Source organism: Salmo salar, chromosome 01 (assembly GCF_965601325.2).
Source record: "Salmo salar chromosome 01, fSalSal1, whole genome shotgun sequence".
In the NCBI taxonomy this organism is placed as follows: Eukaryota; Metazoa; Chordata; class Actinopteri; order Salmoniformes; family Salmonidae; genus Salmo; species Salmo salar.
The window spans coordinates 170,218,998-170,236,175 of record NC_138291.1 but is presented as its reverse complement, the minus strand read 5'-3'; the positions used below and the strand labels follow the sequence as shown (position 1 = coordinate 170,236,175).

Below are 17,178 nucleotides of genomic sequence, written 5' to 3'. Positions count from 1 at the left end.
ACACATTGCAAATCAGTTAAAATTGAAGTGGTGTGTCTAAATTCATTCAGGGGCATTTTCCGCAACATTGTTAATGTCTTCAGTCCAAAGGCATCTCTCTTGATATCTTGCCTATGCCTACTGTATTGTTGATTGTGTGTGTGAAATAAATGTTTGAGTGATGCTTTTGTAACAGGTCATTTCTTTTCTTTTGAGGAGTCAAAGCAATCACCTATATAAAATACATTTTAAACAATGTCAGATTATTCAATAATGAAAACATCTCACAAATTAAAACAAAACAGTCAAACTTTTAATTTTCTTTAAAGCATTCAAAAAAGCTTGCATGTTTGGTATTTTAGTCAACTTATTTTTCCTTCATACTTAACAATAACATCAAATATAATTGGCAACAAATGGGACAGAACCGTTTAAAGGATATAAACAAAGAATGCCAAATAATGTTTAACTAGCATCTCTAGAAACCCTTAACTTATAAAGAAAGAGTATTCCGACCAATATCACTTTGAAATCGTTCCCTCCCACAACAGTAGGAACCGGTTGAAAGAACACCCTTACTCTCAAAGTAACATTTTAGATTTAGGCCCAAGAAATTGATTTATGTTCATACTTAAATATATTTTTGTTCCATATCATTGTGTTACTCATCTAGGGCTTATCCAAATGGTGCGAAACGTTCAAAGCATTGCAGATAGAAATGTATTGCACAGAATTGACATGACTTTCAAATAATAGATACGTAATTTATAGAATGGACATTCCTTTGTTTCTCAACATTTCACCCTATTAGGGGCTTCAACTACATGCCAACAGCTGAAAGAGGACAGTCACATCCTGTCACGATTTACAAGTTTACCGGTATTATAACATAAATAAATGGTGTCTAGGGCTTTGTCATTATGCATAAATATCATATACTGTACTATCCTCACTAGTAAGACCTATTTTGGGATGGGGATACACGGTAAAGGGGCGGCTTCACTTCAGTTTGCACAGGAAGCTTTGACACTTTTCTATAAGAATATGAGTGCTTTATGTTCCCCTCTTGCTCCTAACTACAATGCACAATAACACACTACATGGAGGAGAGTAAAGTCACCACGAGATTACAACGGGCTGTAAACAAAGGCCCAAAGACAAAGCAGGAAAACATGTCCCGAAATGGTTTTACTGCATACAATTCACAGTGTATGATATGACACGGTCACAATGCGTCAACTCGCAACCTTTTTGAATCAGGTATATTTAAGTATGGGTGCTCTGTCTTTTCCTCTTCCCTTGAGGACTTCGTCATGTTTGTAAATTCATGAATCAAGGATAGTCCAAGAAAACATGGGTGATATGCTCAACTGGACAGTAATTCTTCATGGCCTTCCCCTGAAAGCTCATCAGTCAACTTGTTTTGGCAGTGATAACTCTTATGGAAATTGGAGTGGTCCATAAAAATGGTGGCAATTAAAAATTGGACTGTGACGCCACAGTCCATGATGTGCTTGAAGAAAAAAAACAGGATAAAACCAAAAGGCAGTTTGAATGAAACAGTCCACAGAGGCTTTGTAGATATACATTTCTATGAAAGTGGGTCCCTTAAGTGAAGAGAAGATGAGCTATGGTCGTGTAGCTCGTTGCACTAGCTTGTGCTTCCCAGTGAGCTAGGATGCTAGTCTTGTGTGATGTGGATGATCATGCTCTGTGCTGCCATCCCAAATATGGACAGACATGCATGCTCTAATGAAATAACACAGATAACATCATATATCACAACAATTAAGGTTTTTACAAAAAATATGGACAGTGTTCTTGTCCATTGTCATTGACAAAAACATCAAATATCTAAATGTGTATTACAATGATCGTGGGGTGGCATAGGGAATAATGGATTGGACGGTCTCTGACATGCCTTTTTACCGACAGCACGACAAATAAGATTAGGTCATAATTCAATACAGTAAAGTGCAAGGCTACTATTGTTTTTATCATCATTATTAATCATATTATCATTGTCAACAAATAAACAAATAATTATTATAATTGCCATGGGGAGTAGTATTTCCCATGTTGAAATGGTCCACTTTTGTTTGTTTCAATGGGGAGAACCATGTCAGTTTCCCCGACTCTCTCCATGTCCTTGGAATGTATGCTGGTTGAATTTGACCAAAACAACTGATTGGGGGGAACAATGTGCAGTTCATTCATTAAAATTGCTGTGCCAACTGCATATATTTTTCACAGCTTCTACAATTAACAATTCGACATACGTACTAAAGACCAAACATCTCTCTGTATCACATACTGTTATTTTCAATTAAACATAAATATACATTTAAAATTGTGATTTCTTACTTTTGAAATTCATTTTTTTCTCTCTCCGTAAATACAAAAAACAAAATGATTTGGCTATTTTTGTTCCATCACCACACACATGTACTTAAAACTGGTTGCCAGGAGTCAGTTTCAGCACTACCCGGTTCCATTGCTTCAAGCCCCCATCAATATAAGGAAATTAGATGACGCTTGCTGCCATACAGGGCTCTCGCTAGACGGCTAACGCTGGAACTGACCTGCAAACAGACTAACATGAACTCGACAGAGTAAACTCTATGGACAAGAATACTGATAAGACATGCAAAGAAAGAGAAACAGCAGCATGAACTCGCTCCAGTAAACCATCATGCCTAAGACAGAGGAATGCCATTATGGGGGCTTAGTTATAATGAATGACACAGGGCCTCTAAAAGTCCTACATTTTCCAGAAACCAATAGTTTTTGAATCAGGAGGGGTGAATCTCAGAATCTCCCCCCCTTTACCTCATTTCCTTAATCCCCACTGGTCTGAAAGAACTGGTCAGGAGAAAGCCGGTTAAGGAGAGTATACGTAAGACTATAATTGCCATGGGATGCAACCCCCAAAACATATAGGCTACAGCATAGAGAGAGTGGCCTTTTCAATCCCTACAATGTCTCAAAAGATATGCTGCAATGATATGCTGCCAATCAAGGTCAAAGCTAAATCTTTTAAAAGATCCACTCCAGAAGGAGTGTTACCCTGGTTCCTCAAGTGATTTCTTTGAAAAAGCAGAAGATTGGGAGAGATGTGTCTATTTATCTATTTTGATTGGCCAGTGAGGGGCTGGGCAGCTGTGTACCTGCGGGGTGCTTAAACATATACCCGCGGTAAACCCAGTCCGAAAACTTGCTCTGATACAAGGAGTAATAGACAAGTGAAAATAGATTAGCGACCTCCCGCTTGCTCAGTCACTGCACTAAATGAGCGGATATGTTTGCAGATCATTCAGAGCCGCTGACACCGTATGTTAGTATTTAGATATTAGGAGCTGGTACCTAAACGGGTCGGAGCTGGTGCCTAGAGGGTAGGGGCTGGTACCTAAACGGGTCGGAGCTGGTGCCTAGAGGGTAGGGGCTGGTACCTAAACGGGTCGGAGCTGGTGCCTAGAGGGTAGGGGCTGGTGCCTAGACGGGTCGGGGCTGGTGCCTAGAGGGTCGGGGCTGGTGCCTAGAGGGTCGGGGCTGGTGCCTAGAGGGTCGGGGCTGGTTCCTAGAGGGTAGGGGCTGGTGCCTAGAGGGTAGGCCTAGAGGGTAGGGGCTGGTGCCTAGAGGGTCGGGGCTGGTGCCTAGAGGGTCGGGGCTGGTTCCTAGAGGGTCGGGGCTGGTTCCTAGAGGGTCGGGGCTGGTTCCTAGAGGGTCGGGGCTGGTTCCTAGAGGGTCGGGGCTGGTGCCTAGAGGGTCGGGGCTGGTGCCTAGAGGGTAGGGGCTGGTGCCTAGAGGGTAGGCCTAGAGGGTAGGGGCTGGTGCCTAAACGGGTCGGAGCTGGTACCTAGAGGGTAGGGGAAAGTGGTTGTTTCTGAACAGGGCTAAACTGTTCATGAGGGTCTGCATAGGCACTCTGTTACTTTACCCATCCAGGCCTCAGTTTTACAGAACAGACTACTGAAACTAAACAAAAAAACTAAACAATTACATGTGTTAAAACCAGCAGATCTAGTTGGGTAAACAAATATGGAGGTTAGTCTCACTCTAAACCCTACATCCAGTAAACTTGGCCAACACATCTACCCATGCACAGAAGAGGAGACTTCCCTACAGCTTGCATTGAAGTTCATTTGCAGTTCAGATAGCTGGAAGCATCCATCTAGAACCCATTGCAGGCAGTGCTGTCGTAAAACTATGTTAATTTATTTTCTGTCTTTTTAAGTGTAAAAGCCCTCGATAGCTTCATGTGTCCTCCTGCCACCCTCAGACTAAAATAGCTGCACCATGTGTTCATTTCAGTGCTTTTTTTTTTGTAACAACACGGAAGTACATGCTCATCTCATGTGGATATAAGTAGCTAGGTAACTTGTTCATGTTTGCATTGTACATAGTTGACTTCCACAAGTAGCTGTATGAATGTATTCAAAATAAGTATAGCCGATAGGGTAAAGTAGATAAGGTAGGGGAAATAAGGGGGTCTTGGGTTAAAAAGAAATGGACACTATTTCAGTGTGTTCAACCAGTAACTTAATTACCTCTGAAAGATGAGGACTCTCCCTTGTGCGAATGTGTATAGCGGTGGTCTGCGTGTCTGTGGTTGGTCTGTGTTTGTATAATTGTGGTGACTAGCTGGGCAGCTGAAGGTCAGTAGTTCACGTCCAGCGTTCCGTCCCAAAAGAGGCTCCGCACATCCAACATGGCGGCCAGCTCCAGAACGTGCTTCTGCAGGAGGCTGCTCTCCACCGTGTCCTGTTTTGGTAGCTGAGGGTACGATTCCGGGAAGCTCCTGGACTCCTGCAAAAGGCAGACAGAGAGAGAAGGGACATCACATTTGTCCCCCTAATTACCATGAATAACTATGGGAGATGTAACTAAATACCAAGGGCACAATAAAACTGATTTACCCGGAAGAGCTTGTGGAGTCTCAGTGTAGCCGAGCAAAACACAAAGCGGATCAGTAACAATCGGAGGAACTCATCACCGTAGAACTGTAGAAAGGCTTGGTCTGTGAAGGAGAAATTCCATCATTATGGTTGTGATATTTGCACTTAAAATAAAATAAAAAAGCCAAAAAACACAAAACATACCTATAGCTTGTGAGCGTGTAATCATCTGGCCGATGTCACGGTACACCTTGTGTAGAAACTCCTCGGCCTTCTCCCACAATCCTTGGCGCAGGCTGCTCAGGCCACACACTGACAGGAATGCCAGAAGGGGGCAGTACAGGAAGAGTGTGAAGAGGCTGCCGCGCTGAGACTGGTCTGAGAGAAGAAGGAGACCAGGTTGAGAGACATTCATAGAACAGTTTCTCAGAACACCCACAAAAACAATGTCTCATCTCTCGTGGCTTATTATGCCCACACATTTCTAAACCAATCAATAAAATGAATTAAAATAATTGCAGAATCCAATGGAAAATAATCTGCCACATATATAGGCCTAAACGAGTACAATGGCTGGTATCAATAGGCCAACACATTTGAGAATTAACTGACAAGCTCTAAGAGCTATTTTCTAGAATAGTTAAGAGTATGGCATAGTGTAATTGCCGACTTCAACATTGAAAGTAATTGACGGTTGCCTGTAACACGCTAATTAAGAGGAGTACAGAGGCGTAAAAAGCTATAATAATAGTGACAAACTAACCTTGCATGCTCTTTGGATAGACTGTGGGAGATAGCAGGCACACCAGCGGCTGACCAAAGAGATTGGTGAAATTCTACATGGAGATACAAGGCATTAATATTAGCGTTAGTAAGGTTCACGCCAGACTGAATTCCCAAAAGGAATAGTCCACTTTTCCTTAAATGCATCTTAAAATTAAGGGGGGGGGTAGTGAGGAGTATTTCTGTCTGCAATAAAGCACTTTTGTGGGGATTGGCTGGGCCTGGCTCCAAGGCCTACCCATGGCTGCACCCCTGCCCAGTCACGTGAAATCCATAGATTAGGGCCTAATGATTTTATTTCAATTGACTTATTTCCTTATATTTTTATTTCATTATTAATTAAGTCAGTTAAGAACAAATTCTTATTTACAATGACGGCCTACCCCGACCAAGCCCTAACCCGGACGACGCTGGGCCAATTGTGCGCCACCCTATGGGACTCCGAATCACGGCCAGTTGTGATACAGCCTGGAATCAAACCAGGTCTGTAGTGACGCCTCTAGCACTGAGATGCAGTGCCTTAGACCGCTGCGCCACTCGGGATCATGAACTGTAACTCAGTAAAAACGTTGAAATTGTTGCATGTTGCGTTTATATTGTTGTTCAGTAAAATAATGATGAAAATCCAGGGAACTACCATCAATCAATTTAAGTTCAGTGTTTTAGCAATGTATGAAAAGCACCTCAAAGTTATCATTATCCTTCTCTTAACCCAAAAAAGGTGTAATTGTGATTAATGTAATTCTCACCAACCTTATAGGCTGTGCTGTTGGAAGAGTCCACAATGACAAAAAGAGGCTTCCGGGTGAAAGGGAACAAGTCCCCAGGGTGAAGGCTAAGGCATACAGGAGTCAACAGTAATTGCATGTACACACACGTTACAAACAATTTGGCCGAATATTGTAGAGTGTGTTAATAAATAAAGTGGGCTGTGCAAGAAGTTCTATGTAACTTTTTAAAGGCCAATACTGTACATGCATCTCATGTCTGCCAAAAAAACATATTGAGGACAGTGGATTGCCAGAGCCTGTTCCTTACCAGTGCATCTCTTTTTGGGCTTGGTTCCTTTTCTGTACAGTCTCCCCGTTCACCACATCACGGTTTGTGTTGGTGAGAACTCCTCCAAAGTCATATGGTCCTGATAGAAAATCAATCACATTTTTGGAATAAATGATCAGATGGATTTCAGCTCCTGCTGCCAGAACGTGACCAGTGTGTGAACTCGTGAGTGTGTGTGTGTTTACAGAATTTAAGGGGGGGCTGGTGTACCCTCATAATCTAAGCGTCCGGTAGGGAAGACTCCAGTAGCTGAAAGATAGACGAGCAGCACACTGTTTGCTGGCAACTCCTACAAAACAACACCTAAAATCAGCCAATACCATCCAAAAATCATTCATGTATTAAAATATACATTTTATTTATATTTTATACAATTCTGATGGGATTCCATTAGGATGTACTCTAGAACAGGATGTAGATTTCTTTCTGTTCAGCGTTTCATTGGGTAGGACTAGGGCTGTGGCGGTCATGAAATTGTGTTAACCGTCACGCGCTCGGGTCTTTCTCACAGGTTACAAGTGAAGACCGACACATCGGGGAGACAGTTGGAGACTGACCTTAAAGGAGGCAGACAAGAAGGTGTAGAGCTGGCTGAACGTTGGCTTGTACAGCAGGTACTTGTGAGGGTTCTCTCTCTTGGCTGGCTTCTCGCTGGGTTCCTGTGAAGGAAGACATGGGGTAAGGGCCTGTGAAGGAAGAAACGGAGTAAGCAGCTGTTTACAGGACAGGTTTCATGTAGGGTTTCCGGTGCTGCCTTTCTCCCATATCACATTCGAGACTTTTACATTTGCAATATTCTGTCTATGTTGTTGTCCACAACACAGTGTAAGATGCGTTTCCAGTATTCCCCCTCACCAATGTTCCAGGTTTAGAAGTTGTAGTAGCCAGGTTGACTGGTTCCCGCTCCAAAGCTTGGAGTATGCGGAACATATCGATGGTTAGCTCACTGAATTTTACCTGACAAACACAAATTATTATAGTTTAGAATGTGGGTCCCCAGACTGGTCAAGAGGTTGTTTTAGAGCTGCGCTTTAGACTAGAATCTGGGTTCACATACCTGGTTGTTGCAGTTTCCAATGATTAGTGCATCTGCCAGGGTGAGCTGGCCAACTACCATTCCCTGTTCCAACTGAGGCACGCCCCCCTCCTGTAGCCGATTGGATGTGAAGACCACAGTATTTTCATCGTTCAGCACCACCACTGGGTCTGCCTGCTCACAGAAAAAAAACATTCATAGCTTCACTTCAACTCCATTGTGCACACCATTCTAGTAACACTTTTGTGGTATGTAAAATCTTTCACACAAAATATCACAGATTGACATAAATATATACAATGATAATTTCAACCCCATAATCCTGAATTAATTAAATTACAGTACTTCAGTAATGCTTGGTGGAAACCCATCCGATTTTTGCTGACTTGTGGAGGCCTCCTTTAAGTGTTCATATATCCTTCATTCATAAGTTATGATGACATTTCCCCCTTTCGTAGTAGGAAATTGGCAGTAGGCACAGTAAGGTAAAAGTCATCAAGAGATCGTGACGGGATACAGTAAGTTCATACCAATATCGCTAAAAATCTAAAACGTTGCTTATAACGACATAAGCCAAACCCATCCTCAAAGCTGATCATTTCTCTCAAGACTGCAAAAGGTTACTCTGAGAATCTTTATGAAATATCCCTGCATATAAAATGTCCATTAAAAGGGTCATTTTGGCAATGAAGCTTTTACTCTACTTCCCCAGAGTCAGATGAACTCATGGATACCATTTTTATGTCTCTGCATGCAGTTCTAAGGAAGTTGCTAACTAGTGTTAGCGCAATGATTGGAAGTCTAGGGAAGCTGCTAACATACAAGCGAGTTAGCATTGGCTAACTACCTTCATACTGGATGTAGACATAAAAATGTTATCCACAAGTTTTTCTTCATCTGACTCTGTGGAAGTAGATGAAGGGCTTCATTGCCAAAATCCCGAAGTATCCCTTTCAAATCTTTAAGAGTCTAAGTACGTGGGGGTTCTACTAAGCAAACATATGGTCATACCAAGGATCATTTAGCTGTTCGATTTAAAATTTTAGAACTCCATAAGGTAAAAAAGTTTGTTTTTTAAAGCTTACTGCTATTAGCCCATAGCAACGCATAACAGCTTCATGGAATAACAGATAGTCCCCCAAAAAATCTAAAGGAAGTTTGTTCTGAAGTGTCTGTCCTGTATCTGAGAGATATACAAAAGATCGGGACTTATTTTAGACACTGAACTAGTTTCTCCATATACACTACTGTTCAAAAAAGTTTGGGGTCACTTAGACATTTTTTTGTCAATTAAAATAACATCAAATTGATCAGAAATACAGTGTAGACATTGTTAATGTTGTAAATGACTATTGTAGCTGGAAATGGCAGATTTTTTTATGGAATATCTACATGGGCATACAGAGGCCCATTATCAGCAACCATCACTCCTGTGTTCCAATGGCACTTTGTGTTAGCTAATCCAAGTTTATCATTTTAAAAGACTAATTGATCATTAGAAAACCTGTAATCAAACCCACAAATGCTGATGCTCCAGATACTCAACTAGTCTAAAGAAGGCCAGTTTTATTGCTACTTTAATCAGGACAACAGTTTTCAGTTGTGCTAACATAATTGCAAAAGGGTTTTCTAATGATCAATTAGCCTTTTAAAATGATAAACTTGGATTAGCTAACACAATGTGTCATTGGACACAGGAGTGATGGTTGCTGATAATGGGCCTCTGTACACCTATGTAGATATTACATTTATTTATTTTTTAAATTTCCAGCTACAATAGTCATTTATAACATCAACAATGTCTACACTGTATTTCTGATCAATTCGATATTTAAAAAATTGACAAAAAATGTGCTTTTCAAAAACAAGGATTTCTAAGTGACCCCAAACTTTTGAACGGTAGTGTATATTTTCATTCATTTGTTAAACTGGTACCCGGCTATCTTCAGACTATTCTTGTAAGCATCCTAGAGCAAAACAACTGACATATACGTGTCCGTGAGAGACTCTCCTTTCCACAGAGGGGTCATAGAGTGTAGCCCAAACTGTTTGGACGCTACAGACCGAAGTTGGCAGATCGGCTGTACCGACTTCAGACGAGTCACGTGAGACTTGTGGAGGTCATGGAGCAAAATGGAGAACTATCGTGTTCGTTAGTCTCATCTTTCCATGAAGTTTGTAGGTCAAACTGTTCGGACGCTACCAACGTTTTTGTGAGTAGACCGATTTTCGGGATGTCTCATGGTCTGACAAACACCGCTCTAGCTCAGCCACCTTTCACCGCATATGCGGAAGTGCAACATCGACAGATGAGGTGGATTGAGACGCAGCCAATGCACATTTACTCTAGGGGGTTAACTGCCAATCATTAGTGAGTAAAACACTCCTGCAGTGTTTCTTTATATACGGTCAAGTTATTCTTTAGTATTTTATTAGGATCCCCACTAGCTGTTGCGAAAGCAGCAGCTACTCTTCCTGGGGTCCACACAAAACATGAAAGAACATTAATACACAAGAACAGCTCAAGGACAGAACTAAATCAATTTTAAAAAGGCACACGTAACCTAAATATCAATACAATCACACAACCTATTTGGGATCTTACCTCCACAAAAGCTGCCACCTCTTGTAAGACAAGATTCCATTCTAACTGATCTTCTGTGTTGAAGCGCTGTGTATAGTCCTCGATTTCCTCTGACAGCTCCTGCAGGAGGGTAGACCAATGTTATACACACTATACACAGCACACTAATGCATGCAAGTTAAATATATGTATTTTTGTAAGAGTAACAAAATTAAACATTTTCAGGCTGAAACTTCTGCACTCCACTTTATACTAAACTCCAATAATAAAATACAACAAAAAGGCCTAAATAAATACAAATGAGATTGAGAACTTCCTCTGGTAATCGTTTGTTTATCCTCAGATTTCTTACCTTGACCAGCACCTTCACTAGGTCCATCTTGTTCAGAAGTAAACAGACGACTATGTAGCGGGCATAATACCGAAGCTTCTTCACTACCAACTCAGGCCTAACAGGAGGAGGAAGACAATGGAAGAAAGCAACGTTGTGTTACAATCTATCCCTGGCAAGCACAAACACACACAGAGTAAAATGTTAATGTGTTTTGTTCCAGCAGCACCAAATAAATGTAGCTGTTGAACATTCACAACAATTTTGTTAAATGTGATTATGTAATTTGTCTCAGTCTACCATAAACACCTTCAACAAATATCATTACATCAAAATAAACTTCTATCATTATCCCATGTGGATTGTTGCTCCTTGTTGCTAGCTAAATCACTCACCCACCTTCCACAGCTCGTCAGTGGTTTAGCTGGGTTTTGAAAAATGTCATTTGAAAAACGAAAAAAATGTTAGCAAGCCAGCTAACCCATTACTACGTTCACCTGGTTCAGCAGCAAACAGATAATTATTAGGTGGCTAAAATGTGCATTCAATGCTGTCGGAAAAACAACTGTCCAACTCTAATACAGCCGAATGGCAGTCCAAGTCGGGGTAACAAGTGGAAAACTCAGAATTTGAGTCTATGAGTTGACACGTTTCATCACTGACTTCTCACATTTTCAACTTGAAGGTAATGAAACAAAGCCATTTACAGCCTTAATCATGTAGCTAGTTTGACAATATTGCCAACATTAGCAAGCTAGCTAAGTTATTAGCAACGTTAGTTTGCTAGCTAAAATCTCATTGGTTGAAGAGTTGTTCAGACTTCAAAAGCACTTGAACATGTCGAAAAAAGTAATGGGCTGAGGGTTAAAATATATATATTTTTTATCACAGAAATTGCAAGTATATAAACTACCCGTTACTCATATGTATTTTTGCATTATTGTTAAGTTGTCTGACAGTCAGGGATACTTCACTCCAAATACAAAGGTATATGTTTTTATCCATACCTTGTCTGTATTCAATTGACCCAGGCCGCTTTTAAAGTGCATAGTTCAGTTGTTTTGCTATGTTACAACAGCCTCTGGCTAGCATTAACCTCCTGGGACGAAAAATGAATGGAAGCCAGACGGGCATGTTCACAGTGCTCGAACAAATTTCTTAAAGATCAATAAAATGCCATGCGTTGGAACTCACCTATCCTCTTTGTTGACCTGATAGTAGTAGGACCGCTGGCGGATGGCTGAGTAGAACGAGAACGCCTCATTCAGGTAACTTGTTTCTGAGGTACGAAGACTACAACACAAAAAGAGAAAATGGTGTGCCAAGAACTCTCTGTATTGAGTGTGACACTGGTAACCTGGTAGTTCCTGAATAAGTGTATTAAGAACGAAACAAATTTGATCAACTTAAAACTCAATACACTTAGAGAACGCTTTAGGAAACACAAATTCTGCATGTCAGCTTGGTTTTATATCGTTAAAAAAATAATCCATGAACCTCACACCACCACATTGGATTACATGATACTTAGGTATTTATTTTGCCACCCGGTTTTTTATTTTGTTTTAGTCAGTCTTTCCAAAATTCAGTTATGCCAAACATATTAGTTTTAACCCAAAAAAGTAAATAACTTTAGTTGACAAGATTTTCCTCATTTTTAATCATTGTCCCTTTTATATTGCTTAATTCACAGGTGCACACAAACAGTGCTACATGTGTCAACTAAATAGCTACAAATGGCAGCTAATTCTGAAACACTGAGTATTTTTTCCCCAATTTCACTTTTTGTGCACATCCGAATAACGGATTTAGAGTCGGGCCCACTCCTAGGTCCTAGATACTGGACCAACCTCTCCATCAAGTACCATCAATTGCTTGAACCAGGAATCGTTTTCACACAAGTTAAAGCACAGATCAGACCAACAAAATGTTCCAGGACATGAATGATAAGGATATGTGACAGTCTGTGTGTGTGTGAGCACGTGCTGTTGGAGGAACCTTACTAGTAGTGGTAGTACAGCTGGCCTATTTTGGACGCCACCTCCCCTATCTGCCATCTCTTCAGACCATACCGATTGTCCAGGACCTGCCTGCTCCCAAGCAAGAACAGAAAAAAAGCAGCAATGCTGCGTTTAAAATGAACGTTTAAGCCAACAGATTTCTCCATCTCATCCACTAGGCTCAAACGTTGTTGATCTATCTGGGAAAATGTGTGTCAGAGAGAACGGCGCCGTCAGTGATAAGCTGACCTGTGCTGCTGCTGAAACTTCCACAGCTTGGTGTAGACGTCAAAGGTGCGGCCGAAGTAGGACTGCCACTGCTTGTGTCCGTACTGAGGAAGATCTCTGCAAGAGACAAGAGGGTGAGGGGGATTGAGAAGAAGGAAAATGCAGCCAAGTAGAACAGTCTCTCTCCTGATTGGAGAAAGGGAAACCTTCCAGCCTTCAACCACATAACAAATGATGACATTGTAATGTGATTACACCTCTTTATTAGAGCTTAGTGCCTTGGGGGCGGCCTTTACTACTACAAGTATGACATTTAAGCTTTTTGCAGGTGTGCACATATCACCTTTATTATATTTGTATTATTTGGGGGAATTCTATGCGACAGCTTCGTAATGACACATGGTTTTATCATTTCTAAGTGTAAATCTGTCTGCCTCAGAGGCACTACCCACTGAGTGTCCCAGAACTACACCTGAGTATATTATGATGCAGTGTCCCAGAACTACACCTGAGTATATTATGATGCAGTGTCCCAGAACTACACCTGAGTATATTATGATGCAGTGTCCCAGAACTACACCTGAGTATATTATGATGCAGTGTCCCAGAGCTACACCTGAGTATATTATGATGCAGTGTCCCAGAACTACACCTGAGTATATTATGATGCAGTGTCCCAGAGCTACACCTGAGTATATTATGATGCAGTGTCCCAGAACTACACCTGAGTATATTATGATGCAGTGTCCCAGAGATACACCTGAGTATATTATGATGCAGTGTCCCAGAACTACACCTGAGTATATTATGATGCAGTGTCCCAGAGCTACACCTGAGTATATTATGATGCAGTGTCCCAGAACTACACCTGAGTATATTATGATGCAGTGTCCCAGAACTACACCTGAGTATATTATGATGCAGTGTCCCAGAGATACACCTGAGTATATTATGATGCAACTGAATAACAATTCCTAACAAAATAAGGGAAGCAAAGAGGGATTTGGTCGAACTAAAATATGAGCTGGGTAATCAACAGAGGAAACAGTAGTGCTGTCTTTGGAAGATCATTTTAGTAACCATATTTTTTAATAGCGAAGTATACATATGCAAAACTTACATCCAAGTCACCTCTGAGCTGTCAAATCAACTCATTCACACAACAGCAAAGCAGAAAGGCTATGTTGAGACCCTCTGAAGGTCTACCTCAGAGACATTCTCTGGACATGGAGCTATTTTTTGCTTTCCTAATAGCCAACGTTGTGCCTGAGGAGTGGTGTGTGTGTGTGTGTGTGTGTGTGTGTGTGTGTGTGTGCTATGCTGCGTGCAGTAGTGAGTCAGAGGGGTGGGGATGTGATGGAATCGGATGAGGTCTGCCTGTCAGCTGGGGTGCAAGTCGGCCACTTTGCCTCTAATTTCCCGCTGAAGCTCCGGGCCTTGTTGTTATCATTGAAGCATTGCCATGACAACGTGTCTGGAGACTGAGGAGAGGAACGGGCAATGGTGGCTGTGGCGGCAAAAGTGCAGTAGTAAACGCACGCATAGCCTGAAAACACCCAATACGATACTGGTCAACACTACACACCCAAAATCCTTCCCTGCAACATCATGTTTGCCACAATTATCCATCTGACAAATTTCTCACCCAGACTGGCATACAGAATATGGAATGCAGATACACTAAACACAACAGACAGACGATACATTTCAAACTCTAGTCTTTGTACTCAAATACGCAAAAGGGGAGATATGGTGTGCACTTCTTTTTGAAAACACATTGTGTTAAACGATACAGACTGCCTTCCTAAGATATTCAAAGGAGAATGGATAGAAGATTCATTCGTAAACATGACAAAGAAAACGTGTGCTCCTATATACTGGTACGTAACACTGAGGCCTACTGATTGCTCAGTTTTTCCCTGTGTGATTATCTCTTACCCTAATGCCCTTCCTGGCTGTGGGAAACAATGTCATGACTGTTAAGTCAGGAATATGGGTCAAATAATCAAGCAGAATTCAACTTAGCCTAATTCCATCCACCATTAATTTCGTATCGCTATGAACAAGATTAATACCCAAAATACTTATTCCCAAGCAGAGTGAAGGGATGGAGAAGGAAATCCGCAAGATCGCTAAATCTGCTCTGTTGTTTCCGGTCAAACAAATAAGGTACTGGATAACCAATACAAATGTGGGTGTCGTTGTGTAAAAAGGGGTGGGTTTTAAGTAAATGAAATGCTATTTATTTAATCATCCACTTAAAATGTTCTTACTCACTTTACATAAAGCTATTCCAGGGGCATTTTTAAAACACCAGCAAATCAGCAACAAGTGATTTTAATTGTGAAAATCTGTTCCAAAGTATTCCCATGCATAATATAGAGAAAGTATCGTATACAAACGTAAGCAAGGTTTGAAATTATTATGTTTTAGCAGGGTTTCTGAAAGTTTGCCACCTGACAACGTGACCTGCAAGATTTTAATTTACGGACATGCATATGCATTGGGTTCTTAACACGTTAGGGAATCCACCAAGCTGCTCAAAATCACATTGTAATTCATTTTAACAGAATAGAAATTAGTGTTTTATTGAAAAGCAAAACATTGACTTGTGTCTTCATCCCTGCTATAAATCATAAATGAATATAATTTTGAATTTAAAACATTTTGCCTAGAAGAACAAGTTGCCTACATAGTAAACTAATAAAACAAACTCCAAAATATAATATTTGCATGATATAATTTGCGAACGACCTGCCCTATAGGCCATTTGTATGAACATTTTTATAAATAAATAAAGCAGATGTTTTCAAATAGAATCTAGGCCCCTCTAGTATAATTTAGCCTAGGCATGAACATTTAGATTAGGCCTAATAAAAAACTAAACGTGGATGTCTATTAACACCAGGGCCGGCTGGACATGGCTAGAAGGGCCCCAGCTTTTTCAAATTAACGTCAGATTTGACTTTTCATAGCAGGTTAGGATAATTATATTAAAAGGTTAAGAAAAGGGTTAGGTAAAATGCAACAAACAAAATCTACTTTTGACATTAATTTGACAAAATCTTGATCCCTTCTAGCCATGACCGGGCCAGCCATGACCGGGCCAGCCATGACCGGGCCAGCCATGACCGGGCCAGCCCATCCAGCACCACAGCAGTGGAATGAGGACACTAGACGGCCACAAAATTAAGAAATTGTATAACTGACATTGGACAATAAAATTCGATATGTAAATAAACAAAATTCGTTAAGGCTGGTTCATTGAAAGAAAACGTATTTTACAATGCTCCTGTGAAATGAGGCCCTAGCCATGCATTCATGAAAGCATTTGTTTCCAAAGCTGAAATGATCTCACTCTTTGTACAGTTCTACTGATGATGTTAATAAATGTTATGTTTATTGTAATTTGAACTATAGTGGGGTTATGATTTGTGTGATATATATATATAGCGTTGCAGTTCTTGACACAAACCGGTGTGCCTGGCACCTACTACCATACCCCGTTCAAAGGCACTTAAATATTTTGTCTTGCCCATTCACCCTCTGAATGGTACACATACACAATCCAGGTCTCAATTGTCTCAAGGCTTAAAAAACCTTAAAAAAGAAAGGAGGACCAAGGCACTCTTCATATAATTAATTAAAATGCCTTTATTTGTATGGCATGTTCAATAGAAACAAGGTTTTTTTTAAATCCGCCGCGTTTCGGCTGCATGGCCTTCGTCAGGGAGTACGTCAGGGACTACGTCAGGGACTACGTCAGGGAGTGACGAAGGCCATGCAGCCGAAACACGTCAGATTTAAAAAAACATTTTTTTTTAGGGCCTAGGGGATAATCAAACACAATCTTTGCCAATTTTGCCCAGTCAGGGTACATTTAGCTGAAGTCTCTTATGAGGACCTCAAGTCTTTTCCGTGAGTAAAAATAGAAACACACACACACACCTAACACTAATTTCCAAGCAGCTTGAGGATTTATTAGCCTATGAAGTATATTTGATTTTGAAATTGGAGCACATCGACTGGTATTTCGATCAATGAATAAAAAGCATTATTTTGCAATGAATATTTTTTTTTATCCCGGTCGATTTGGCCAGCAACAATTTTATTTATCGGCTTTGAATTTATTTTAGTCGGCCAAAAGCCGGCATTTACCGGCTATCGGAAACCCTGTGTTTTAAGCAAATAAATCTGTCTGGGCTTAGATTCAATTTGCAGTCTACAAATGATTTGTAATTATGTTCCAGCCCCCTGACCATCTGCTCAAAATAATAACACAC

The 17,178-nt window shown here is 40.8% G+C and overlaps 1 protein-coding gene across 4 annotated transcripts in view; it reads right to left on the bottom strand.

Moving 5' to 3' along the window:
- Nucleotides 1-270: 270 nt before the first annotated feature.
- LOC106570398 (protein SCAI) overlaps nucleotides 271-17,178 on the bottom strand; it is a 31,696-nt gene continuing 14,788 nt past the window's right edge. For 3 of the 4 annotated variants that reach the window (XM_014142692.3, XM_014142723.3, XM_014142660.3), the window contains 15 exons: nucleotides 12,917-13,012; nucleotides 12,671-12,757; nucleotides 11,862-11,960; nucleotides 10,689-10,785; nucleotides 10,358-10,456; nucleotides 7,774-7,926; nucleotides 7,572-7,673; nucleotides 7,274-7,402; nucleotides 6,927-7,005; nucleotides 6,696-6,795; nucleotides 6,411-6,492; nucleotides 5,638-5,710; nucleotides 5,079-5,252; nucleotides 4,896-4,996; nucleotides 271-4,785 (listed from right to left, as the gene is read on the bottom strand). In XM_014142692.3, the coding sequence (XP_013998167.1) occupies nucleotides 4,636-4,785; nucleotides 4,896-4,996; nucleotides 5,079-5,252; nucleotides 5,638-5,710; nucleotides 6,411-6,492; nucleotides 6,696-6,795; nucleotides 6,927-7,005; nucleotides 7,274-7,402; nucleotides 7,572-7,673; nucleotides 7,774-7,926; nucleotides 10,358-10,456; nucleotides 10,689-10,785; nucleotides 11,862-11,960; nucleotides 12,671-12,757; nucleotides 12,917-13,012 (1,621 nt within the window). In that variant the 3' untranslated portion in view covers nucleotides 271-4,635. The remainder of the gene's footprint in view (nucleotides 4,786-4,895; nucleotides 4,997-5,078; nucleotides 5,253-5,637; nucleotides 5,711-6,410; nucleotides 6,493-6,695; nucleotides 6,796-6,926; nucleotides 7,006-7,273; nucleotides 7,403-7,571; nucleotides 7,674-7,773; nucleotides 7,927-10,357; nucleotides 10,457-10,688; nucleotides 10,786-11,861; nucleotides 11,961-12,670; nucleotides 12,758-12,916; nucleotides 13,013-17,178) is intronic. The other variant, XM_014142680.3, reaches the window with a different exon arrangement.